The sequence below is a fragment of the Rhinolophus sinicus genome, linkage group LG12 (assembly GCF_036562045.2).
Source record: "Rhinolophus sinicus isolate RSC01 linkage group LG12, ASM3656204v1, whole genome shotgun sequence".
Taxonomy (NCBI): domain Eukaryota; kingdom Metazoa; phylum Chordata; class Mammalia; order Chiroptera; family Rhinolophidae; genus Rhinolophus; species Rhinolophus sinicus.
The window spans coordinates 46,220,010-46,247,730 of NC_133761.1; the positions used below are offsets into that span (position 1 = coordinate 46,220,010).

At 40.0% G+C, this 27,721-nt stretch overlaps 1 protein-coding gene across 1 annotated transcript in view; it reads right to left on the reverse strand.

Moving 5' to 3' along the window:
* Positions 1 to 23,246, reverse strand: part of B3GALNT2 (beta-1,3-N-acetylgalactosaminyltransferase 2) — a 50,906-nt gene extending 27,660 nt beyond the window's left edge. The window contains exons 1-4 of the mRNA XM_019746980.2: positions 22,893 to 23,246; positions 13,093 to 13,240; positions 7,666 to 7,766; positions 4,529 to 4,722 (exon numbers count right to left, since the gene is read on the reverse strand). Coding sequence (XP_019602539.2) covers positions 4,529 to 4,722; positions 7,666 to 7,766; positions 13,093 to 13,240; positions 22,893 to 23,004 — 555 coding nt within the window. The 5' untranslated portion in view covers positions 23,005 to 23,246. The remainder of the gene's footprint in view (positions 1 to 4,528; positions 4,723 to 7,665; positions 7,767 to 13,092; positions 13,241 to 22,892) is intronic.
* Positions 23,247 to 27,721: the final 4,475 nt, after the last annotated feature.

A 27,721-nucleotide genomic window follows, 5' to 3' on the forward strand; every position in this document is an offset into this window, starting at 1 on the left:
AACCATGGTTACTAACACTGTTGTACTGTGGTTTAGGTATCATTTGGGTTTTCCAGTGCAACCATGGTTATCAAATAAAGATATTTAAGGTAACCAAAGTCGTCATGAAGTTCTAAACCCCTAAATATAATCCATGTAACCTTAAAAAAAACAACCCACCTTGAAATGAGGAACATTAGGGTAAGTGTGAAGTGCTGTTAAATTAAGCCAGTTTACTAGGTTTAACCCCAAAGGGTTAAGAATAAATTGAAACATCATAGATTTCTACATGGAACAAAGCTATTCGGGAATCCCCCTTCCAAGAAGACCCTTTAGAAGAAAAAGCAAAACAAAAAGGGGATATAAAAGAATGCTATTTCACATTAAGTCTGTTGTTTTCTTGGGTCCTTCCCAGTTTGTTTTAGGCAAGAACATTTCCTTATTTTCTCGTGCCCATTCTTATATACCAACTTACACATGGGAAACTTCTGTTAAAGCTATCAAGACCACGCAGAAGTTCAGAATTAAGGGGTGGGGGGTGTCTTAGTGGATTGTGTGTATTTCTTTCATTAACACCAGTTCTTAGCAACACGGTGGTAATACTTTTTGCATCGTGACTACCTGTGAACCCGTTAGCATCCAGCTTAGATTAGGACAAAGATTGACTTCTCCTTGCCTAAAAGTATGTCAACTAAAAGTTAAATCAACATGCTCAAAATTTTGTACATCTGAACCAAATACATAACAGTTAAAAAAAAAAAAAGACTACACATACTAAGACAAGTGTATCAAAAACATTCAAGATTAATGCTAATTTCTAGATAAGGACGGAATTCAGTATATTGCTATTTCAGTTAACTATGTGAATTCAGTATTAATGAAACCTTTAAGCTCAATAATAATACAAACTCCTGTACTTGAATAGCTTAATAAGTTTCTTCTCACTGTAATCATAATGGTAGAAACCTTCAAGAGGACTTGTTCCCTCCCTCATATTTATGTCATTAAGCACATTTACAAACTACACGGATTCTTTAGAGGAAGTAGGGATAGGACAAACTGCAAAAAGGAAACTGAATCTTAAATTCATTTGTATATTTATTGTTGATTAGCATTGTACCCGTTAGTAACAATATTAGCAATAATATAAAAACATTTTTAAAGATGCCTACAAAACACGAACACAGTTCTGCTTCCAGTGACACCAGAACAATTCTCCTGTAGATAACAATTATGAACACTGGACAAAACATTTAAAAAACTAATCTGAAGGCACTGGAATGCGAACAAGGCGGGCAGAAACTGGAGGAAAATCAATACTGTGAAGAAGAGAAAGACAGTGGGTATGCCTCCCCGACACTTTATGGTTCTTTGCGGCACATGGCACATTTTGAGAGGCAACTAAACAATTGAATTAAAAACTTGCAGTCTTTCTGGATGCAGAATGAGATGAAAGAGTTGGAGCAAACACATCAGCTGAAAAGTAAGGAGGAAAACCCCAGAAAGGAAAAGGTCACAGAGAGAGAGCCTAAATTCTTCATATAAACTCTGCACAAATCTGCAGCTGACTCATAAAACACACATTGAAAACAGAATCCAAGCAGCCCATATAAGTCCAAAAGAACTGAAAGGAGATTTCAGCTGCTGTCCATTGCAAAGGAGACAGTTTAAAGTTTCCAGCGTCCAGCTAATTTAACCATCTGCAAACCACTAAATACTTTTTCAAGAAATATAATAGGATCCAGAGACCCTACAATGAATTATTCACAATATCTAGGATATAATCCAAAGTCACTAGATATAAAACAGGAAAATGTCATCTACACTCAAGAGTAAAGATATAATCAATAAAGACAGACCCCAAGATGACTCAAATATTAGAACAAGCAGTCAGAGTTTTAAAGCCATTATTATAACGAAGATCAGGACTGTAGGAAAAAACATGCTCAAAATGAACGAACACAGAACATTTTAGAGAAATAGAAACTACACAAAAGTATTAAACGGAAATTCTAAACATAAAAATTACAATATCTAAAATTAAAAATTCACTGGCTAGGTGTAACAGATTTGAGATGGTAGAAGAGTCAGTGAATTGAATTTGAATACAGATTAATAGAAATTATGAAACCTGAAAAAGAGGAAAAAATTTTTTAAAAAATGAAAACAGTTTTGTGATCTGTGGGACAATTCAAAAAGGTCTAATATGTACAACTGGAACCCCCAGAATACATAGAGAGAATGGGGCTGGGAAATTTTTTTTGAAGAAATTATAGCTGAAAGTTTCCCAAATTTGGTAAAAGACAAATTTATACATTGAAGAAACTTGACAAACCCTGAACAAAACAGATAAAGAAAAACCACACCAAGGTACAACGCAACCAAATTGCTTAAAACCAAACATAGAGAAAATCTTAAAAGCAACCAGAAAAAACAAAACAAAAACCACATTATATACATCAAACATGAGAACCACAATATGAAGGATGGTTGACTTCTCACCAGAAACGATGGAGGCCAGAAAACACTGGAGTGACATCTTTCACTTATTGAAAAGAAAAAAAGTCAACCCAGAATTTCTATATCCAGAAAATATCCCACAAGAATAAAGGGAGGCTAAAAAATAAAAGCAAAATTAAAACATTTTCAGAAAGATGAAAACGGAGTGAATTTATCACAGTAAACTTGCACTGTAAGTTCTCTGGGTTGAAGGAGCGGATATCAGATGGCAACTTGGATACTCAGGAAGGACTATTTTTACCAGAAATGGTAAAAATGTGGGCAGATATAAAACACTGTTTTTGTCTAACTTACTTTAATACACATTTAGCTGTTTAAAGCAAAAATTATAACACTGTACTGTGGGATTTATAGCATACATAGATGAAATGCATATAACCAATAGAGTAAACAAAATGGGAGATGGTAAATGCAATTATGTAGTTGCAAGGCTGTTATATTTTACATGAAGGGGTACAACATTAACTTTAAGAAGACTGAAAAGTTCAGGGTTTATCGTCTAATCCTTATGTCAACCATATACACGAACAATAATAGTGCAAAGAGCTATAGCTAAAAGGAAACAGATAAATTAAAATGGAATTCTAAAAAACATCTAATTAACCCAAAAGAAGGCAGGAAAAGAGGAACAGAGAAATTTTTTAAAAGGTGGAACAAACAGAAAATAGCAAAATGAAAATCTGAAATCCAACCACTTCAATAACTGAATTAAATGTAAATAGAATAAACACTCTTTGTAAAAGGTAGAAATTCTCAGAATGGATAAAAAGGAAGATCCAAGTATATGCTCTCCACAAGAAACAATTTCCAGCAATACATAAAAAGAATAATACATCATGACCGAGAGGAATAGGAGGCTGGTTTAACACTCTAATGTCAACAAATGTACTTTATCACACTAACAGAATAAAGGAGAAAAACCCTGGAAACAGTCCAGGTGCCCATTAATAGGAGAATGGATAAATACTGTGCCCTGCTAGAATACAACTTAGCAGTTAAAAGAAGGACAAGGAAAAATTCATTGATACATACAACAACATGCACAGACATAATGCTGAGTGACAGAAGCCTTACACGAGAGCACTTACTATATGATTCTATTTATATATGAAGTCCCACAACAGGTGAAAACCAGTCTATGGTTAAAAAACAAGAAACAGTGGCTGCCTAAATTTAGGGAATGGGGTAGGGTGATAGAAGTTTGTGTTACACAGGTTTATACAGTTTAAAAAACTGACTGAATACACATTTCACAGTATGTAAAATTAAAAAAACAACAACCCACAATATTAAAGTCTCGTTAATGATACGCACGCTGAAGTGTTTAGAGTTCAAGTGCACTCACGCCTGCAACTTACTCTGAAATATTTTTTTTAAAAAGATAAGCTTGATGAATGACTATATATGTATAAAGCCAATACAATAAAATATCAACTATTTGTAGAATTTAGTTGGTAAATATATGGGTGTTCACTGGGTAACTCTTTCAAGATTTCTGTAGTTGAAAACATGGGAACAGATCTTTTCTGATACACTTCCTTGCTACACTCTTTCAGATACACTGTGAACAAATCAGATTTCCCCAAATATCAGGAACAGAGTAACCTCAATTGTTTTAAACTTTTGTTCCCTCTACATCCTTATTACACAAAAGATTTGAAGCAGCTGCTAGCCTCGTATTATAGTGATAGACTTTTAGGGTTGGGAAGACAGAGACAATAATACCCGCTTATACCTAAGAGTCCCAAACTTTTGATATTCGTTACCAACTTTTGAAATCCCTTAGGCTTTCAGGGATTTGAGGTTGGGAATTTCGAATTTGGTCCAACTCCTTCTTTTCTAGATATAACACGTTTACTCATTGGTATTCTCTCCCAAACCAGCATTATAATACACTACACTATAACGTAAATGTTCCCAATTGACAGGGAACAAAGGTGAAGTCTCCCAACCTATGATACACCATGAGGAAAAAGCTGATGTTTTTGAAAAGGAAACATGGGGAAAACCTTGTACAAGCAGTGCTTACCTCCTGTTCGGCCTGATAAAGCTTGACGGTGATGTTCCTTTGGAAACCCACATTGCTGGTGTCATAAAACACCCCGAGACTAGTAATAACGATCGGGTAGAGAACTCGGAAGCTCACGCTGACAACTCGGTCCTCGGAGAGCTCCGATGAAGTGTCTTCAGAAAGATCAAACGCCTCAATTTCCTGATTCAAAACTAAGGAAATAATGAGAAAAGGAGTTTTAAACAATCAATCAAGTGTAATCTTATTTTACTAATATGAAAATAATGAAGTGGGCTTGATGGCAAAATCTAGGTACTTGTTATATAATTCTTTCACAAATGGCAATAATTTTAAAATACGCTTCAGAAATATAGTTGCTACTAAGAAAAAACAAACTTACTTGGAGATTTAAGAACAGTTTTCAGCCACATCTAAGTAAAATATTTAATGATCAGAACTACTATAATAGATTTTTGCCTACACATGTGCATATGTTCGTATGAACACCACAGGGGAATATTAAATTCAAAGGCATCTATTAGGAAAGGTTGGATAAATAAAGGTTGGATTTAAAAACAACAGTACTGATTGCAGCCATAAATAATAAATTTAGCCTTGCTCTGCAAATTCCAAAAATTCTACTTCTTCTTGGGTAATTTAAAATATTTGTGATGTCAGGCAATTATCACAGACAAGAGTAACTGAAATCACTTCAAACAACACTGAAAACCCCTTGCTATATAACTCTGAGAAAAGATAAGGACATCGAACAGTACGCATTTCTGGCCACCTACTCTGTGCCATGCCCTTGTACACACATCTTCACAACTACACTGTGTGGTTGTGGCTTTATCTCCAGCTTTCAGATTAAGAAACTGAAGCTGGGAGATATTAAGTAATTTGCCCAAGGTCACAGAAAGTGGTAGAGTCAGGAATCAAACCCAAGTTTAGTGACTTCAAATTCAGTGCCCTTTCCACTCCCCCGAAGCTGTCTAATCAAGGTCAACAACCGTCCTTTTCAAATAACTTTTCAATGACCATAAATGACTCGGAATATATTACATGATGCAGTTAATATGGCTGAGAATGTCAGTGCCACTTTGAGAAGTAATATAAAAACCTATTTTACAAGATTATTATATCAAAGTTCTTTGTGTCTTTTAGAGCTATGGTTTTCCAACTTTGCTGAACACACAACCCATCAGTTAAAAGTATTTATACACACACTCATATTTCTTTACAAAATACATATATTATTGTCAGTCAATACATTCAGTATTAATGATTCTATTTTCTTATTTTCAGATAAATAAGAATTCTGTTTTCTTCCCACTCCCGGAGGATCATTGGGATCCGTGCGTTAGAGTTCCTAGAAAGCTATTTTATACTCAGTAGATGCTCAGTAAAACGGCACTGAGAGCCTTGACGGCTCCTGCCCAATTACATACATGAGCAGGAGGGGAAAGGGGAAGGAACAGACTTAGTTGTGGGCTGGGCACGCACTGGCCGGAGAGTCTAGACTCCCAATTTGGACAACAGAAGTTTTTATCTTTAATATATTTAGTAACTGAAATAGATCCAAAGCAGATGCCTACTACAGGTAGTAAGTTAAGCACATTATAACATAACTATTAATACAGATTTTCTAAGACAGATGAACACAGGAAATCCTGCTGCCTTCATCCTGCTATTAATCAAAACTCCTACATATCCAGAATATGGTGATTAATGCCCATGAGGACCTTAAAGGACTGAAATAAACCTACACACCATTTGAATTATCAGAAAGAAAAAAAATCAGGTTCAATATAAATTTAGTTATACCTATTTTTAAATTTGAAACTTGGGTGTTACATATATGAAAATTTTCTATCAGTGGAAAGCTCTACTTCTTTACTATCAATGAGTAATAGATTTTAATAAAAGTCTAGTTAATTTAAAGGTGAGGTTTTTAAAAAATTGGTTTGGTTTTAGATTTCAAATGTGATTTGTTCTAGGCTACTCTTAAATTATTAGTAATATTTTATAGGTTCATGGTCACTTTGGGACTCCAGTGAAAATTAAAGGACCCTGTCCCATGAAAAACACAATTACACACAAAAGTTTGCTTACAAAGTTAACTAAATTCATAGAAATCTTCAGTAAGAAACCTCTGCTTTACAATGCAGATCTGAAAATATGGTCCAATTTATTTAAAAAGCTGACTGAAACCCAACTTTATAAAAAGACAGGTTCTTTAAAATAAATTAAGCACCTGCCATGTTCTAGAAACTATTCTAAATATTTTATACATATCAATTTATTTCATCCTCATGTCAATCCCTATGAATAAGTATTTATTCCCAGTTTGCAGATGATGAAACTGAGGCTCAAAGGAGTAAATAACGAATCGAAGGTCATACAGCTGGAAAACTGCCCGAGCCTAGACTTAAAGCCTGACTGCAGAGCCCATGACTTAAGCATTCCACGATCGCAGCCTAGAAAAGTGACGTGTATGTAATTACATAGGTTTGACCAATCTTGATATACAAGAAATCATAATCAGCACATTTAAGATTTGGAAAAGTTTAATCTCCCTTAGAACCACAGCTGCACATAATAGGAAAGGCTAACAAACCAACATAGGCGTTTACAGTTACCAACTTCCTAAAACTGGTTCCCAGATAACACATAGAACCTAATTACGAGCACCATTCTTCATCCTCAACAGAACTCAAGTTTTTAATTGTAAGAAATAAAAAAGTACCACTTGTGTTTTTAATTTTTTATTCTATTTCTTTTGCAGAAGCATAGGCAATACTAAGAGAAAGTTGATTCACATACTTGTATCGAAGCTATTATAAATCAACAGGCTGGTGAAATGAGCAGTTTCCAAAAGTTCAAAATTCAGTAATTGAGGATTTATCGCTACTTGAATTTCCAGATGTACCTGAATCATACTGAAACATAAACCCGCTTGGACCCTGAAATTACCTGTATCTGTAAAGAATCTTAACAGATACCCCGAGGACTCTGTCAAAAAGGATGAAAGATAAATTTTGATGAAAGCTCGATTTTCATCTGCTACAACCAGACACCGACCTATTCAGCTTAGCGACTTTTCCTAACACCAAACCTGTATTCGGCAGTCAGAGGGCCGAGAACAGGAGACCCACCTGGATCCGTGATGTTGAGCAGTCTGCAGGAGTAGGGGTCCTCCCGGTCCTCCACAGGCACGCCACAGCCACGAGCACCTATGATGAACTTCACGAGCACGCTGAGAGAGGTGTGGCATGAACGCCGGTTACTGATTTTCACCTTGCACATGCACGTTGCCTCACGCCCACCTCAGAGCTTTTACTTTGACACACGGTATTTATTAGGATTCATTCTAAATTTATTCTTCTAGTCTGGCAAAAAGGGGGAACAAGCAAACCCAAGGTGCTAACTACCAAGTGACTTACGTGTGAGCCCCACGTGTGAAACAATTGGCCTGGCTACCAGCAGACGCTCAGACCACCATGAAGTCAACTTCTCACGCCCACACCTAACAATGCATCTGTGTCTGCAATCTTCTCCGCTTGCTGTCTTCCATTTCAGGTGTTCCTTTTGCTCAAGATTAGTCTGAGAGGAGGTCCTCTCCTCTCCTTGACCTTGCCTCACTGGTTACCTGTAACTGGTGGCCCCTTCCCCACAAGTTGTAAATACGATAAAGTCCTGACTTTAATTTCCATTAACCTACCGTCCTGCCTTGTTCCCACCCTTTCCTATGCAGTGGTTCTACACAGGAATGAACTAAATCTGCGGCCTCTGGTTTCTCGTTTCCCACTCATTTTATGAAACAGAAATGTTAGCTGCAATGGCCCCCCCCTCCTCTGAGATGTCTGCACCAGTGCCACCACTGAGCTGCTGCTACCGGCACACGCTTCGGCCCTCACTACCTGGCTTCTCTCCGGCTCCATAGCGCTCATCTCCTCCAATGCTTTCTCCCCTGCTGACGGGCCCTGCTCAACTGGCACCACTGGCTCTTCCTCCCCAGCTTGTCCACGAAAAGTGGGTATGACCCCAGGGCTTTGCCCTTGGATCTCCTCTTACTCTTTTCACTTGCTCTCCCTGGACAACATTTATGCCCAAGGCTTCAGCTAGCCGGGCAATGATGCCTGAATTAGCCCCTCTAGTTTGGACCATCGTCTAAGATCCAGAAATTCACTGGACATCTTCACCTCGATGGCCCGCAGACAGCAGTGCTGGAGCTTGCTGCTACTGGCTTGAGAGCCAGCTGCTGAATTTTTAGGAAGTCTGTGGGCTGGTTATTAAGCGCAGTCTTTATTACAAATTTAATCACTTAAAATTACAATTAAATACATTATATTATAAAGAAAGGAAATACTCAATCATTTCTTAATTATTTCACTATTATCTATGCTCTGGAGGTTACTTATCTCTGTACGGTGGAAATGTTCTAACGGCACGCTACTGTGTAGCTTCCCCAACTCCGTGTTCAGAGACACCACGTTAGATGCTTGTAACTGGCCACAGTGGCAACATGTACACCAGGGAAACTGACAACCAATAAGGGTTTGATTTATTGTCTTATTGATTGTCTAGACTTAAGAAAATGATGAAGAAAATGTTAATAATGCATATTTAACTGAAAAATGTGAGGTGTCTATAGTGTCTAGAGCCACTCCATTGTGAATAGTACAAAAAATTGAGGAAAGACTCATTGTTCAAAATCTGTTATCTGATTCAGCAAAGTTGTCACTCACTGATACTGACTAGGAGTGAAGTTCTGTCACATATCTTAGTTGTCACTCTAGTCTTATTCTGTAACGTAAAGGAAATGTTTATGTCAGAACTACATGCTTTTGTCAACTGCAACCACAGTTGGTTAAAGACACAGAAGGCTAGCAAGCAACGAGGGCATCCATGAGGGTCAACTGGCTCCATGGACTTGCCAGTAGAGTATCATATTACCTGTCAGTATGTGCTATACACCCCTGCTATCGACAACACTTTTCATAAGCTACACACACATCACACTTGTTCTCAGAGTCAGCTGGTAAACATCTACCAGCACTGTCTGCAGGCACCTCAATGGCAACAAATCCACAACTGAGCTTCCCCATGAAATCTGCTCTTCTCATCTAGTACTTTTTATCTTGATGGAGGATTTCAATATTCTCCAAGTCAGAAAGCTAGCAATCATCCTAGACTCCGCCTCCTCTTTCTACATTCGGTTATTTTCTTATAAGGTCAGCACTTTAGTCCCGCCCCTTCTAAGTCCTTGCCTGAGATGTCTCATCTGCCACTGAGCTCTCAACACCAACCTCCTGCACGACCTGGTCACTGCCGAACTCTCATAGCTACACACCCTCCCCACTCATGTAACAATCTCCATCTCTCCGCCAGGCTTTCCTTCCTTAGCGCTCTGTCTCACACTCATCCACAAACACCCCCATCCCTGTGCTCCAGTGACACAGAACTGCTTGGCATTTCCCAAACACTCCAGGCTATTTTACATCTATTTACATCACAACACGTCTTATTACACTATCACACCTATTTCCTTCTACTCAACTTCAAGCCCTCCTAAAGACTCAGGCTATATTGTATCTATCTTTGTATTCCACCACACATAGTACACTACCTGCAAACAGAAGACATTATTAAATACTTGTGCAATCGACAACTTAGGGCTTTATTACAAAGGTTGTTAATTAAATAAGGTCCCTGAAATATATGTGGAGTTTGGCTACTTCAGTGAAATGCAAAATTTGAAAGTAAACTGTAACCACAGAAATGCAAATCCTTTCTTTTACTAATGGCCAACTGAGGCAGAATATCTTTCATAAACTAGTATTTAGAATAAAGTATAAACAGAAATAAATTTGCTAATTATTGTAGATATTTGTTTTGTTTTTTAAAGTCATTCTAAATAATCTTACTAGGTCCACAAAATTACTCTGCCCCAGGAAGTTGTTTTTGGCTAATATCTATTTTTATACAAATATCCCATCATTTTTATAAAACAAATCACCAAACTTACTAATTTAAAGAAAGAATGCTATGACGGCAAATGAATTACTGGTGAATGCCTGAATGTTAAATTAATTTTACTCGTTACATTTACTTGAGTCATTCCCTAAATAGTTGAGTGCTTTACTCTGTGCCAACTTCGGTTCTAGGTACTAGGAACACATGAATGAAAAAAGCTGAAGCCCCTATACTCATGAAACTTATAAATATACAATTTATAAATATACAACTAAATATAAATATACAACTAAATATAATTACACGTGCTAGTTGGTGGTATCATAAAGAAAAATAAAGCTCAGTAAGGGAAGATAGAGATGGAATAGGGGTGGGATGCTATTTAATATGGGGCTGCCTGCTGCAGTGACATCTAGTTAGAGATCTGGAGAAGTGAGCCATGAGGTATCCAGTGAAGAGTGGCACAGGTAGGGGAAACAGCAAGTACAAAGGCCCTGCGGCAGGAGCACGGTTAGTGTATCAAAGCCCAGTGAGGTGGACAGTGAAGGGGAAGTACATGTAGATGAGGTCGAAGACCACAATAAAGACTTGGTATCTCATTCTGAGCAAGAAGGGAAGTCAATGGAGGGGTACGAGCAGAAAACTGACATAATTGACTAATCTTAAAAGGTTCACTCTGGCAGCTGTATGAAAAATAAAATGTAGGGGATCACAGGTAGAAGCAGGAAATTCAGATAAGGAGGCTTCTGCAATCCAGGTGAGAGGTAATGGGTCTAGGCCAGGAGGGTGGTTCTGACAGCAGTGAAGGGGCTGAGAAGTCGGATTCCAGAAGTGATCTAATGGTAGCACCGAGAGGATACGCTGATGGACTGGATACGGTACGTGAGCGAAAGAAGCATCAGGACAACACTGTACATTTTTAAAACTTCCTATTTCCACGAGGCCTCAACGTATGAACAGGCTGTGAGTGTCCTGTCCAGGCTGGTCCTTGCCACAGGTTCCCCTTCTTGCCTTCTCGACTGTGATCTAGTGACATTCAAATGAACCAATGAGATCCCCTCTTGCCTTCTGCTTGTACAGCTGACCCTTGAACAATGCAGGGGCTGGGGGACTGAGCACGGCACAGTCGAACACCCGCATATAACTTTGACTCCCCCCAAATTTAACCACTAATAGCCTAATATTGACTGGAAGCCTTACTGATAACATAAACATTTGATTAACACATATTTTATGAGTTATACGTATTATATGTTGTATTCTTACAATAAAGGTCACTAAAGAAAATATTAAGAAAATAAAACACATTATAGTATTTATTGAAAAAATCCACATGAATGGACCCACGCAGTTCAAACGCATGTTGTTCAAGGGTCAACTGTATTCTCCACCATGACCCCCAATAAAGGTGCTTGTCCATGGGTCCTCATTCTCTTGGCTCCCCACCTGCTGGGGCGGGCCCCCTCCTGTATGGCCCCGTGTGGCGTGCTGTGCCTCCCTCTCTAGGATCTGTGAGTGTGATAAATCCTTTAATTAATTCCATATGCCTCCCGGTGCAATTTCTGTGGACGTGGCAGATTGATCTGCAAAGGCCCCACGAGGGGGACTTGCCCCCCCATTTACAATACAAACACCACGGGTTTTGGTCTGAGCGCCTGGCAGGGGGATCATTATTTCTGAGCTGGGAAAGACTATATAGGAAGAGCAGGTTTTGGAGGTGGTTCTGATGGTAGAGACGATTCTGAGGCCTTTCAGTTGCCGGGTAATAGGTTCTATTATCATTGCGATCATGAACTAAAGAAACCTGTCTTGAAAAGGAATGAAAGCTGCTATGAATAAGATAGGAAATCTATAAATGTTCATTGCTGGTGACAAGAAAATTCACAACTGCAATTCGCTTTTACAGCTACTCAGTCACAAATGTGACAGTTTAATGCAATCCTCAGGGCCTTCTCTGCTTATCACCCGAGTGTCTTCACATAACTGAAGTCCAAGCTTCCATGCTTCTCTCCCACGAACGCTTCAGTACACAATCCTCAGAGGCCGGTCTCGCTGAGAAGACTAAGGCCTTAGGCTCCTAACCAGTAACCAAGCCATCTAATGTCAACACGAGCTGTGCTAGCAAAGCTCAGCCCTGGAAGGGCAGTCAGGGAGAAGTGTGGCGTATTATACACACTGCAGATCCCACAACTGAAAAACACCACAGAAGTGAAAACATTAAGTGTATCTCTGTGAAGTTAGTGAAAAGCGTATTTCGACACAATGTTTCTAAGCAGAGAACTATTCTGGAATAGAGCCTTTTAAGAATTGCCATTCCAAATCCAAGGCAAAAAAATACATAAATAAATAACGCAATAAATACTAGGGATGTATAAATACTAGGTATGTTAACCAATGACAATACTCTCCCCCAACTATCTTTAGGCTTAAAATTTTGGTTAAACTTACTCTTGAGACTCAACCATATGGAGGAAAAGCAAAATGAAATAGCCACTTCTCCCCAGAAAGAGGCCACCTGTCTGAATGACATCTCTGACTATCCAAGAAGAGGGTTTTCAGAAGTGTTCTTCAGTGAATCAGGCAAGGTGGCAACTCAGAAAACCTACCGTTGACTTAGCACTGGGTGTTGTGTTAGGTGCTTCAGCCAGGTGCCTCTTATCACGTTTCGAAGTTCATGGTGATTGCGGGCCGACAACACACCAACTATCACATCATAGTGACTAGATTCCCACCGAGGAAATGAGGTCAACTGATCTAGAAATAAGCAACAATAAATTGGAAATGTCAATTACTAAGTTCAATGTTTAACACAAACATGTTTATTATGAAATATAAATATATATGTTCATGTACAGAAAAAACAAATGCAAAGAAAAAATTTTTTTCAAGCACCCATAAACCCACCATCCAGGGATAACTACTACTAACGTTTTGGTGTAGTCTTTTTGTCTTCCACACACATATATGTATTCATGCTCACATAAGCATGTAAAGTCTTCAAAACAAACAAGATGTTTATGGAAAGAATCAGTTTTGTAAGGCGATGTGGCACAAACCACAGAATAGTGGGCAGGCAGAGTCAACTAGGCCATAGCCAGAATCATATTACATATAAAAGTTATTTAACTTGTTGAATCTCAGTTTCCTTAACTACAAGTAGGTATAATACTGCTCGGACCAGTAGAGTTGTCATAAAAATTAAATAAGATAATGTGTACAAAGGTCCTAGTTTGGTACCAGGCAAGTAGATGGCAACTAACGATGACGACAATGACGACAAAGAAATGTGCTTTCAAAAGGTGAAGTCTCGCATTGATATTAGTTATTAGGTTTGGGAGGTGAAGCGGAAAGACTCCCATCTGGAAAAGCACCAGAACCCTTATTAATGCCAATAAATTCTACAGCCAGCAAACCTTTTATCACTTACTAAATATTCTAAAGAATGAGGGGAAGCAACATTTCTAGTAAGAAAAAAATAAAATCAAGTGACAAGTCATATGAATGGCTCATTTTTTACTGTCACAAGGTTTAATGGATAGGATTACATTTTAAAAATTTGTCCTTAGAAAGAAGATAGAAGGGAAAGATACTTTGTCCCTGTGTTTGTCACCAGTTTCAAAGCTTGAGAGCTACAAGCTTATAAATAGCTCTGATGAGGGATCCATTTCATCTTTCTCCAATGATGGAAACTGATCCAAAATGTTTCCAAAAATAAATGATTGAAGGCCAGGGATTTACTACATTAAATGCAATGTTTTTATATGCCATAGGATCTAGGTATTCAGTCAAAAGACAACAAAAACATGTTGACATTTTTTTCAAAAGACCAATTAATAAAAAGAAAATCTGGGGACAGATTCTTCTAATTGGATAATTATAGGAATATAGGAATTTCCGTATGGATCTTTTTTTCCACAATAGATACGATTCTAAAAAGGTACTTCAATTCTAAAATGGTACAGAGATACTTGTTATCTCACCCTACCATAAATCTTGTACTAAAACGAATTCTTCTATAAAGGACAATTTATCTTTAATTGTTAATCCAAATTTTCATGGATTAAGTTTAACAGGCCATATTTATTAAACACCTACTATATACTATGTATCGAGTATCATTTAATGCTCACAACCCTAAGAAGTAGGTAGAGTTAGGCTCCTTATTAAACAAATGAGGAGACACAGAATTCAGTAACTTCCCCTTAGTCAAACAGCTAGCAAATGGCGAGGCTAAGATTTGATCCCAGGCAATCTAACTCTATTCTTCATCACTATTCCATTCCACTAAGCTGTAAAGCCTAATGTAGCTCATCTGAGTCTAAATTCTGATCTTTTATCCACAACACCAATTCAAGTGGTGAATCAACTGAAAATGCTAGTTAGCACTTTTGATTTTTAAAAAATGGCCCAGGAACATTTTTTTCTCAGATCTCCCCCCCTCCCATCCATCCATCCATCTAAATATTTAACAATACAATGAAAGTTGTGGCTACCGATGGAACTAACTCTAAATGAGTCTGAATTTGTAGAATAAGTTAAACATTTATGTAAAATTCGTAATGATAGCCCATTCCCCTGACCCCTACTTTTACACAGAAATACTAACAGTAAGCACATTTTAGTAACAAGGCAAATGGAGTAACCAGACATATCTGACACTTATTTCATAGTCACCATATTTGACGCTGCATAGTATCAGTAAGAAGTTATTATACTTAAATCCCCTTGTGCCTTCAGTTTCTTAATCAGAGAAAACAGATACCAAAAAAAAAGTCTTTAGATATTGTATTTCATGTTTCAAAATGTCTTCTCAAAGGGTTAAATGCTGTAGAAGAGCAAATATCCCATTTAACCCAAATGCCTCATTTATTTGACATCAGAAAACAAGGTTGCTGCACACAAGTGAAATTTCAAAATAACTGAAACATCCCTTTCGATGCCAAACATCATTACCTTATTTTTTATGGATAATCAAAATAAATCTTTTAGAAATGGATTACATGAAACATAACCTTTTCTTGATGACAAAAACCTCTATTAAAAAATTTCTCAGATCTATCCCTTTCTCGTCATTAATTTTAGCCGCTGCTTCAGTTCAGACTTTTCTCTTCCACCTGGACCATTACCAGGGTGTCCCAGTTGTTTCTCCATGACTTCCCGTATCACCCCATATCAAACAAGAGTTTTCTGAAAGTAAACAGACACGAAGATAACCACGTGGCACAAGAAAGTCTCATGGATTATGACTGTACACTACTTTTGGATCTTATTCCACTCTCTGCCACTGCCAATCTTCCCTGTTTCTAATCCATGTCTAAACTGCTTCTGTTGAACTGCTTTACTTTATATTCAATTCTCTTTTCCTCACAGAGGAGAAGTCATACATGGCAGGTTTTGGACTTTTAGAGAACTTTCTACTTCCAGATATACTGAAAAATAGGTTTCTAAAGACTCAACCAAAAAACTATTAGAATTAATAAACAAATTTAGTAAAATTGCAGGATACAAAATCATTCTTGTATACTGACAAAATAATCAGGTTCAGCCGTATACATGCAATAATAACAAATAATCAAAAAAGAAATTAAGAAAAGAATCCTATTTACAAATGTATCAAAAAGAATAAAATACCTAGAAATAAATTTAACCAAGGAAGTGAAAGACGCGCACACTGAAAACTATAAGACATTGAATAAACTGAAGACACAAATAACTGGAAAGATATTCTGTGTTCATGGGTTGCAAGAATTAATATTGTTAAAATGCCCATGTTATCCAAAGTGATCTATAGACTCAATGCCATTTCTATCAAAATTCTAATGGCATTTTCCACAGAAATACAACCAACAATCCTAAAATTTGTATGGACCACAAAAGACCCAAGTAGCCAAAGCCATCCTGAGAAGGAAGAACTTAGTTGGAGGGATCACACTTCCTGATTTCAAAATATACTACAAAGTTATCGTAATCAAAACTGTATGGTATTGGCATAAAAACAGATAGATCAATGGAACAGAATAAAGTTGAGGAATAAACCCACACATAGCCAATTAATTTATGACAAAGGAACCAAGAATATACAACAGAGAAAGAACGGTCTCTTCAATAAATGGTGCTGGGAAAACTGGACACCTACATGCAAAAGAATGAAAATGGAACACTACCTGACACCATATACAAGAATCAACTCAAAATTAAATATTTGAAAGACCTAAAACCATAAGACTCCTAGAAGAAAACACAGGCGCTAAGCCTTGACATTAGTCTTGCTGATAATTTTTTGGATTTCACATCAAACACAGGCAACAAAAGCAAAAATAAACAAGTGGGACTATATCAAAATAAAAGGCTTCTGCACAGCAAAGGAAACCATTAACCAAATGAAAAGGCAACATATTGAGTGGGAGAAAATATCTGCAAATCATGTGTCTGATAAGGGATTAATATCCAAAATACATAAATCCAAAATACAACTCAATGGCAAAAAACCCAAACAATCCTACTGAAAAATGGCCAGAGGATCTGAATAGACATTTTCCCAAGAGGACATACAGATGGCCAACAGGTACATGAAAAGATGCTCAACATTACTCATCATCAGGGAAAGGCAAGTCAAAACCACAATGAGATGTCACCTCACACCAGTTAGAATGGCTAGTATTAAAAAGACAAGAAATAACAAATGTTGGCGAGGATGTGGAGAAAAGGGAACCATCGTGCACTGTTGGTGGGAATGTAAAATGGCGCAGCCACTATGGAAACCAGTATGGAGGTTCCTCAAAAACTTAAAAATAGCAATACCATAGGATCCAGCAATTTTTACTTCAGGGTATTTATTTGAAGGAAACGAAAACGCTAATTTGAAAAGATATACGCACCCCCATGTTCCTTGCAGCTTTATAATAGCCAAGACACAGAAATATATTCTATCCACCAGTGGATGAATGGATAAAGAAAATTTGTTATATACACATAATGGAAAATTATTCAGTCATAAAACAGATGGAAATTTTGCTATTTGCAACAAGGTTGGATCTTGAAGGCATTATGCTAAGTGAAATAAATCAAAAAGAGAAAGACAACTAACATATAATCTCAATCACATGTAGAATCTAAAATAAACAAACCAAACCAAAACACTGAACCCATAGATACAGATAATATTGGTGGTTGCCAGAGGCAGGGGGTGGGCTGGGCAAAGTGAGAGAAGGTAGTCCAAAGGTACAAATTTCCAGTTATAAAATAAGTAAGTCATGGGGATGTACTTTACAGAAAGCTAACTACAGTTAATGATACTGTATTGTGAATTTGACAGTTGCTGAGAGTAGATATTTAAAGTTCCTATCACATGTTCCTTGCAGCTTTATAATAGCCAAGACATGGAAATATATTCTGTCCATCAGTGGATGAATGGATAAAGAAAATTTGTTATATATACATAATGGAAAATTATTCAGTCATAAAACAGAAGGAAATTTTGCTAGTTGCAACGAGGTTGGACCTTGAAGGCAATATGCAAAGTGAAATAAATCAAAAAGAGAAAGACAATAATGTGTAACTGTGTGGTGATGGATGTTAACTATACATATCATGGTCATGCTGCAATATGTACATATATCCAATCATTATGCTGCACACTGGAAACTGTAAATTATACCCCAATTTTACAAAGTAGGTTGTTCTACCACATACCATCAATGTAAAGCAGCCCGGCAGACCCATGAGTACTGTGTTACCCAGTATGAAACCCACAGTGGACGCTCAATAAATGCCTGTGTAACAACCTCTAAGTTCCTACCCCCCCTTCCTAGCGTTTGGCTCTCCACTTTCCTCACCCTCTGCTACATGTTGCAACAATGGGATACCGAGTTTGATGCTGGTGTCCCCAAAACAGGAAAAGAAACACTAAGAAGTAAATATGTGACAAGACAATGATAATTCACAGAAGAAATGCAAACAGCCTACAAACCTATGAAAAAGCTCAATTTCCTAGGAATCGAGTTTGAATCAGAGCAATTGAGATACAGTTTTATTGTACATTCAAACTGACAAATATCTTAAGTGACAATACCCAAATGACTAGTATTTCAAGGAAATATTGATAGTTATTTCAAGGAAATGGCTACTCTCCTCTACTGCTGGTAGAAATATAATTTGGTAGAGTCTTCTGCGGGACACTTTCCCAATGCACATCAAGTAACTCGGAACCGTGTAAGTTTTGTCCAGCAATTCTATGTATACGAACTTATTCTAAAGAAATAATCAGTGATGCACTAAAAGATGTCTATTCATCATAGTGTCACTTATTAGTAGAGAAAACCTGCAAAATACATAGATGCACAAATAATGGATTAAATAGACTATGGTTGGTGTATCTATTAATATATGCTAGACTACTATGCAGTCATTAAAATTATGTTGTAAACCTATCATTAAATATTGTTCTTGGGGGGTGGGGGGTGGGAGATGAAGGTAAGGGGGATCAAATATATGGTGATGGAAGGAGAGCTGACTCTGGGTGGTGAACACACAATGGGATTTATAGATGATGTAATACAGAATTGTACACCTGAAATCTATGTAATTTTACTAATAATTGTCACCCCAATAAATTTAATTAAAAAAAAATACTGTTCTACCATATTCAGTAAGACAAGCAGGCTATAAGAACAATGTACATACTGCATGGTTCTATTCACATAAAGTGCAAAAACAAGCAAATCTGCCATTAACGATGAGGACAGTGGCACCACTCTCAGAAGTGACAGAAGGAGCATGAAGGGAGCTGCTGGGGTGTGGGCAGTGTTCCTGTTTTTAATTGGGGTGATTAGTTGGGTGTATTCAGTGTGTGAAAACATATCAAGCTGCATATTTATTTACATGTATTTTTCTGAATGTATATTATACTTCAATAAAAATTTTAAGATATACTAATTCCCCCCGAACATATATTACATGTATGTACATTCAAAACTGTCCAGTACAGATCATTTTTCCTTTTTAAAAAATAATTTCAAAATTTTCTACAAAGAATGTGTTTTACTTTCATAAGACAAAAAATTAAATCATAAGGTCATCGTGGAAAACACGATCTATAAGTGACAAATTCATTCACACTTTGCCAGTTTTATTCTCTTGATTCATTTCTTCAAATTACTGAGCACCTCTTATGTTCATTGTTGTAGCTGGCAGATACATACAGCAATAAACAAACATTCAGTGTCAAGAATAATTAAAACCCCACAAGAGCTCCCTGATGACATCGGCCATTTCTCTTGTTTAATATGTAATATATCCTGAGAGTCTGGCAACCTGCTAGGTTCTGCACGGACAGGGGACGTCCAAAAGTTTATTGAAGAAGAGGGAGACTGACTTCAAAACTGATTGTTCAAAATAAGCCCAAGGAGTCTTAAAAATCAGACCAGAATTGCCACTTGTATATGCATGTTCTCAGATGACATCAAAATAGACAGAAATCTTGAAAATGAGGAAGTCATTCAGTTCATCACAGATCTCCTGATAAGAACCATTATCACCCACAGCCCAGCAAGCTCTTGCAATTTCAGACACCTCCCTAGCACAGACACCAGCCACTAAGCACTCCACTACCATCCTCCCTAAGATTCATGGAGTGTTCACTGTGAATCAGGTACTGTTCTGGGTGTTTTATCAGCTGCACCTTCACAAAAACCCTATGAGGTCATCATTTTATAAACATGGGAACAAGCACAGACGAGATCAGCATCTAGGGATAATTTTGGATGAAACAGCCCCAGGCAAAATTTCAAAGCAAGCTCCGTCTTTTGCCTCTACTTGCCCTGTGTCTGTTTCAATTAGACCTTGAGAGCAGGGACCAGCACAACACCCAGCATCAAGGCATTTGCCAGATATGCTCATTTCCGACATTCCAGAAAGAGAAGCCTTCCTTTAGCACATCATTTCTAAATTAACTTAAAAGATTCCTGCTCAGGCATGACCCCACATGGTCATCTCCAGTCCAACGGCTGTCTCTGCCTCCATCTTCCTCGTCACCCCTAAACGTGCTGGCTTCCACGAGACCTGCTCCCGCTTCACCAGTTGCTCTCCCTGCGCTTCAGCTGTTTAAAATGAGCCAGTGCCTTAGAAATGTACCAAGTGACTCACTTCATCCAGGTCCTCGCTCAACTGTCACCTCTTCAGAGGCCTGCCCTGACCTCTGTATTTAAAACAGCAGCACATCATTCTCTGCCCTCTGACACCACTTTATTTTTGTCGCCAGACTTCTCACTTCCCCCTAGGCTATTCAATAATTACTTCCTATGTTTTGTCTTCCCTTCTAAATTGTAAACGGCATGAAGGCAGGGACTTTATCCTGATCCTGCTGGAATTCCACATCTACAGCTGGGCAGGCACAGCAGGCTCTCAAATATCTGCTGAATCAACTGCAAGTCAGAGGGCCTTTTTTTAATATTCAGGGAAGGTAAATGTCCCTTTCAAAAAATACTGCAGTGACTTAATGAGACTGGACACAAAGAGGCAGGAGAGAAGAGAGAACAAAAACAAATCTTACAGAACACTTATCAAAATCCTGTATTTTCTCTCACTTTAGGCTTACGGTATAATGATATGAGGGTAAAATGCCCAAATGTTTTATTTTAAACATGGTGACAACACGATGGGGATGGGAATGGCGGGAAATTTTAGCAATCAAAATGCTACCATTGTTTTTAGTTTTGAAAGTAAGAAAGGAAAGTTAGGACCCTGTCAGGTTTCATGTACTTGATTAAAATACTCTAATTTGTTACCTAACCAGGTGCACAATATCCAGTTAATTTATATACTAGTACTGATCGCTACCCTGTAGCCACATCCCTTTTTTGGGCCTATCTCGTTTCCCGTCATCTGCCTGGTCTAAGTGGATGGCAGGTGAGGGCATCATCCAAACACTAACGGAATGGGACAAACTTATCTCTCAAACTGAGAAATTATCAGCAGGCTCACTAAGTTTTACACTTGAAGACAGGGTTTTTGATTGTTTATAGAACCCAAAGACTGTTAAGGTCATATGTACTCCAAGGACACCCTGCAAGTAAATTCCAGTAGAGCTCACGCATCACACGGAAAAACACACACACAAAAAACACGCACACACAAAAAAAAGAAAGGAAAGAAAAAGAAACCTATGAAATACAAACCCAGCAAATGTTACAAAGCGTTTTACCTACATGGCAGTCTTTCCTCAGATCAGTTCACAAAATACTAAAAAAACAAAAATCCTAACCTGTTAATAGGTTAAAAGCCCTGTAACACTGTACTTTCATTAAATCATTTAAAGAGTATTTTAATTCTGTTCAAGTGACACAAATAGCCTTTTCAAAGAGCTTGTGGCTTGTCTAACAAAAAAAGATGTTAAGAGATAGTTACCAGAAGAACCCCAATAACAACGAGACTGCTTTGAGGATTGCCGAATTAGTTTCTATACGTTCTACTTATAAGTTAAGGCACAGACCCATCTCAGAATTGCAAATATTCAATTCTAATTTTAAAAACTTTTGGATAACAGCTGTTTGGGGGAGAAGTGAAAAGAAAAAAAAAATCCCCACGTAGTTAAAAAAAAAAAAGGGAGGATTACTTCATCTTCAAAGGAGCCTTTTTGGTTTCTTTATATGTCCTAGGGCAAGCCCTTTAAAAAGGAGACAAAAATAGGGAAACCTTAAGTAGTGCTCAGGGCGGTGGAACCCGGTAACAACACAAAAAAAATCCACTGGGCACCTACTATGGGCAAAGCGTTCAACTGGGCTGTGAAGTGAAAAAGATTTCATTCCCATGAGAGAATGTTTTAGAGCAAACGGATACGACCGTCGAGAAGTTGTCTTTTCCTGTTACTTCATTAATGCTTCACAAGCCAAATTCACAGGTGCAACTCCACGCGTCGCTGGGCTCTATTTCGTGTCTACATTTGTGTAACCGACTTACATCGCAGAGTTTTCAAAGAATACGAAACAGTATATTCTTGAAACAAAATTATTCCTTAAAAGCAAAGCCCAGCCACCTTGTAACACATGCAAAGACATGATCCACGGCACTAAGAGTCCTGACCGAATGAGACCAACAAGTTGAGAGGAAGAAAGCGACCCGGTGGCCCGAGCCGCTGGCGGCTGAAGGACACGCGAGGCTCTGCCCCCAGCGGGCCCCGCCGACCCCGCCCGGGGGCCACCGAAGGACCCGCGGTTGCCGGCACCCGCTGGGGCCACAAAGGAAGCGGGGAGGTGAGCGGCCCTGGGAGGCGCACAGAGAGCGCCTTCAAGTTTGCCCGACTCTAACGCTCGCGGATGAAAAGGGCCATCTGTGTGGCCCGGCGACACCGTGTGTGGCCCGTGCCCCGGACTCCCGCCCCCGCGGCCAGCCGTGTCCGGCCGGAGCTCACCTGCGGGGCCGGAGGCGGAGGCGCGCGCGGGTGGCGGGGAGCGCAGCCGCAACCAGAGGTGCAGCGCGGCCCCGAGCACGCACGGGCACAGCAGCACCAGCCAGTTTCGCATTGGCCGCCCCCGCCGGCCCCACCTCGCGCCCCCGCCGCGCGCCGGGCTCTCCCGCGTCCCGGCGGAGGGGAGGGGGTCTGCAAGTGGGGCGGCCGACGAGCGGCGGCCGACACTCTCGGGACCACTCTGCGTGCACCCGCTGCCGTCCAGGCTCCTCGTGGCTCCCGGCCCCGCACCTCCGGGTCCTCAGACTCCTCAGACCGCGGGCGGCGGCGGCTAGGCGGCCGGAGCCCCGCCCCTCTGCCCGGCCTTCCCTCAGCCCCGCCCTCCTTTTCTCTCACTCGCCCCTCCCCTTCCTCCGCATCCCCTCCCGCTCCCGCCAGCCAGCTGGGAGCTGAAGTCCCGCTTCGGGCCCAGACAGGGGTGCACAAGTGACTCCAAGGCTCGTAAACTACATTTCCCAGAATCCCAGGCACTTGCTTACGTCCCTCGGCGGGCGCGAAGGCGAAGCGCGATGCCCCACACGGAGCATGCGCATCCCTTCTTAAAGCCTTCTACACCCCCTACGGCAGAGGGGAGGGAATGCGGGCAAACCTGGTGCTCGGAGAGGGCGGCAGCCGCGGGTTCTTAGCCCGGCTGATGTCAGTCTAAGGAACTACGAGTGACTCCTGTTTTCAATCACACAGAAATGCTGCCTTCTGTGCGAGGCGGGATCCTGTTGTGTCCTCGGCCCGCAGGGCGGGCGAGGCAGCCTGATGCGGGTCCCAGCAGTGAACCATCTAGTGTTAGTCTTGGTGTAACGGGTAGCGGCCCTGCCCGTCTCTGTGTTCAGGAACTCCGGAGGAGTTACCGCACCCAGGGAGGGGACCGAGCTGTGGGCAGAGGTCCACGTGCCCGGGTTCACGCTGGCGCTGCAGAGTACGGAATGGAGCCGGTGTTTGCGCGCCTCCTGCAGCACGTGTATCCCGAGAGCCGTGAACTCCTGGCTGGATGAGGTCTCCGTGCTCACCTTCCACGCGAGTGGTATCCAGGTGCATGCAGCTGCGGCCTCTCCTGGCCTGGGGGCCAAACGCACGAAGGGCCCTCGTGGAGACGGGGGTGAGGTGAAGAGGCCAGATCCTCAGGAAAGGATGACCATGGGTGCCTACTTACAGTTTTTTGTTTTAAGTTTCACAAATTGTCACAATAGTCTTGGTGAAAGCCACAGAAAATCCACTTAAAACAGACTTAAGGAAAATAAGATAATCTGTTCAAGTAACTGAACAGTCGGAAAGGAGACGAATCAGGCATGGTTAGTGCTACAGACTCAGTGGCAATTTAATTTCAGCAAAACAGCCCTCTATTAAAATGACTTCTTATTGGATTGTTTTGTAATATTGTCTGCACTATATTTAATTTTACATCTATTTTGGTTTAACAGTTGTATAAAAGCTATAAACCTGAGGCGTTTATACTATATGTGTGGGAACAGATCCCCAGAGAGCAGTTTCCAGGCTCTCGGCCTCATATGGAGGGGTGCTGGCTCGGGTGGTAGATGGCCGTCAGCTGTAACCATCGAGCCATTGGCCACTAATATAACTGCTGCAGCTACAGAGCAGAAGAGCAGAGTGGAGGAGAGTCGTCGGTCGGTTGGCAGAAAAGCGGACAGCAGGTCGCACGTCGTGTGAACTCAGCCTCTAGTGAGACCACAGTGATATGACTTCCCTACCTATGGCTCTGTGGGTGTTCCTTTTGGGCCTAGCCACATCCTGCGTTCTTATATGGGGAGCAGGAGTAGAGACCCCACAGGCGGTCCCGCACGACACCTGTGTTCTTGTGCAGGGAGTGGGAGCAGAGATCCTGCATGACACCCTGCACGACAATATGTTTGTATGTAAGCAAAATAAAAATTTAATATGCGGTCAGAAATAACTTTTTTCCTATAAAGAAATTTGGATGTTTGTTAGCAATCTATTGCTACCAACAAATCACTCCAAAACTCTTAAAACGGCAATAATTGACTATGTCTCACAATTTCTGTGGGTCAGGAATTTGGGAGCTAAGTTCTGGTTCAGGGTCTCCCATGAAGTTGCAGGAAGGGGCTGTGGTCCTCTGTAAGCTTGACTGGTGGTGGATCATCTGCTTCCTGGGTGGCTGTCGCGCGGGGTGTCATGCGGGGTCTCTGGTCCTGCTCCCCGCACAAGAACGCAGGATACGGTGAGGCCAAAAAGGAACACCCACGGAGCCATAAATTGGGGAGTCATACCACTATATTCTTGCTGGTGGTTGGGTTGGAGACACAGGGAGCAGACATCCGCCAGTACCCTAAAAAGGGGCCCTTCTACACCCCAATCTCACTGGCGGCAGGGCAAGACACACGAAGTAGGATCCACACGATCCACAATCCACCGTCCACTTTTCTGCCTGCCAACCAACCAACTAGCCCAGTCACGGCAGTTATATCAGTGACTAATTGGCTAACTGGTTACAGCTGATGGCCAACCAATCACAGCTGATGGCCATCTACTACCCGAGCCAGCACCTTTCCACGTGAGGCTGAGAACCTGGAAATTGCTCTCTGGGACTCTGTCCCCACAGTGGCTCACTTACCTGGCTGACAAGCTGGTGCTTCCTTTGACCTCACTAAGTGGGTCTTTCTAGTGAGCTGCTTTAGTGTTCCTGCACCACGGTGATTTGCTTCCCCAAGAGCTAGAAATCCAACAGACCAGTGCAGGTGCTGCAACATCTTTTATGATGAATCCTGTCACTTCTGCAGTGTTCTATCGGTCACACAGAACAGTCCTGATTCACTGCGGAAGGAGCAACAGAATGGTGTGAATACCAGAGGCAAGGATCATTGGGGGTCATCTTAGAAGTTGGCTACCTGAGTACGTTACACAAATATGAGAAACACTACTGTTTCTAAACAGTTTGGGGAGTCTTTCGGGCCCCTACATACTCTCCATGGCATCCTGAATACCCTGAAGACAAGAAAGAACATTTTTTCTTCTTGTGGGAAACATGGAATTAACAGGCTGTGATTATCTTCTCCTGGCAAATGTCACTAAGATCTGCATGCCCCTTTCCCAGGACACTGTCTACATAGCTCAATAAGGAAGGAGAGTATGTTATGTCTACAAATTTCTTGTTAGAAATTCTTTGCTTAGGAACTATGCTGACCTGCTTTCTACATTTCAATGAAATAAATTGTCAAGAAAGTAATTGGTTGTTACTAAGGGTGTCCTGTTTTTTATCCTCAAGAAACATAGTAAAAGGTCTCTTGATAGCCTGAGATTTTCATTTTGTGATTACACAATTATAATGAGTTAACCCAAAAAGAGGAGTAATCTCTAATTTAGGCAGATCTATTAATTCAGCAAATACTTATTGAGCAGCTATTATGTGCCAGGCACTTTTGTAGGTACTTGGGATAAATCGAACTACAGATGTGACAGAGAAATACATGTTAGCAGTGAGAGGATCGTAAGTGCTGCAGAAAACAAACAGTAGCACAGGGTAGGAGGATTGGGAATGTGGAATTGAAATGGGGCAGATAATAGCAGTATTTAAACAACTGTTCAAAGTTACAATGAGAACTAAAGGGAGGAATAAACAAAACCATCTTAATGACTAATCAAGATGTTCTTTTCAATTACCAAAATGCTTTAACCTACAGAGGAAATGTCATTGGCACTCCGACAGGCCTGTAATAAAAATTGTGAATAACATTTTAGCATCTTCAGATCCCACCACAGGGGGAGCCATCTATATCACCTATTCATAGGACCAGTGACCCTTCCATTTACTTGTCTCCTGTCCCCTAATAAACTCAAGACTAAGGTGGGTAAAGATCATAGAAAGACAGTATTTATAATGGAAAGAAGGAACTTTCAAAACCTGGAGATGATAACAGTGTGCAGCCTCAAGGTACTCATAGTCTAAGATGTGAACAAGTTAACAGAGAATTAGAATTATGGAGAGGCCATCATGAGAAAGGAACCACAGTGTTATGGCCGCAGAAAGCAGGAGGTATCCGTCCCCTCTCCCCCACTAAGCTGCCCCAGAAGAGGCTTCCCCTTGAAAGTACAGAACTGGGTCTTGAAATCAGAGGCCAGTTAAGGCCAGAGGGTGGGAAAGGCACTCCAGAGCACCCCAGGCAAAAATAAATAATAAAACAAATAGACCCAAGACAGTGATGGCATGGCAATTAGAGAAATGCTTCCCTAAGGTTTGACCTTAGGAAAGTTAGGGCTGGGGAATGGTGACAGGTAAACAGAGGCAGAGGCCAGATCAAGGTCGCATGCTGTGCTAAGGAATTTGGATTATCCTGAAGGCTGTGGGGGAGAATTTTCTTTTTTCTGACTACAAAGTACTGCATGATTATAAAAAGGAATTTGGAAAATATAGAAGACTATAAAGAAGAAACTAAATTACACCAAATAAAATTATATTATTTTTCCTTTTGTTTAATTTTTTTAAATGTTGTAATCATATGAATTTATATCCATTTATTTTCACCTAACATATAACAGAAGCATTTTCACATTTAATTTGTAATCTTAGAAAATATAACTTTTAATCATTTAATCATTTGTCCACACTGTAATTTCTTACCTGGTCCCCTATTATTGGACACATAGGGTGTTTCCAATTTTACACTACAATAAGTAATTTTGGCACTTCTGTACACAAAACTTCATCCACATTTCAGATTATCTCCTTTTAAAATATTATTTTAAGCCTCTTTGTTCATTCTGGCATTGCATTAATGTGTATGTCTGCCCTCAACAAGTAAGTT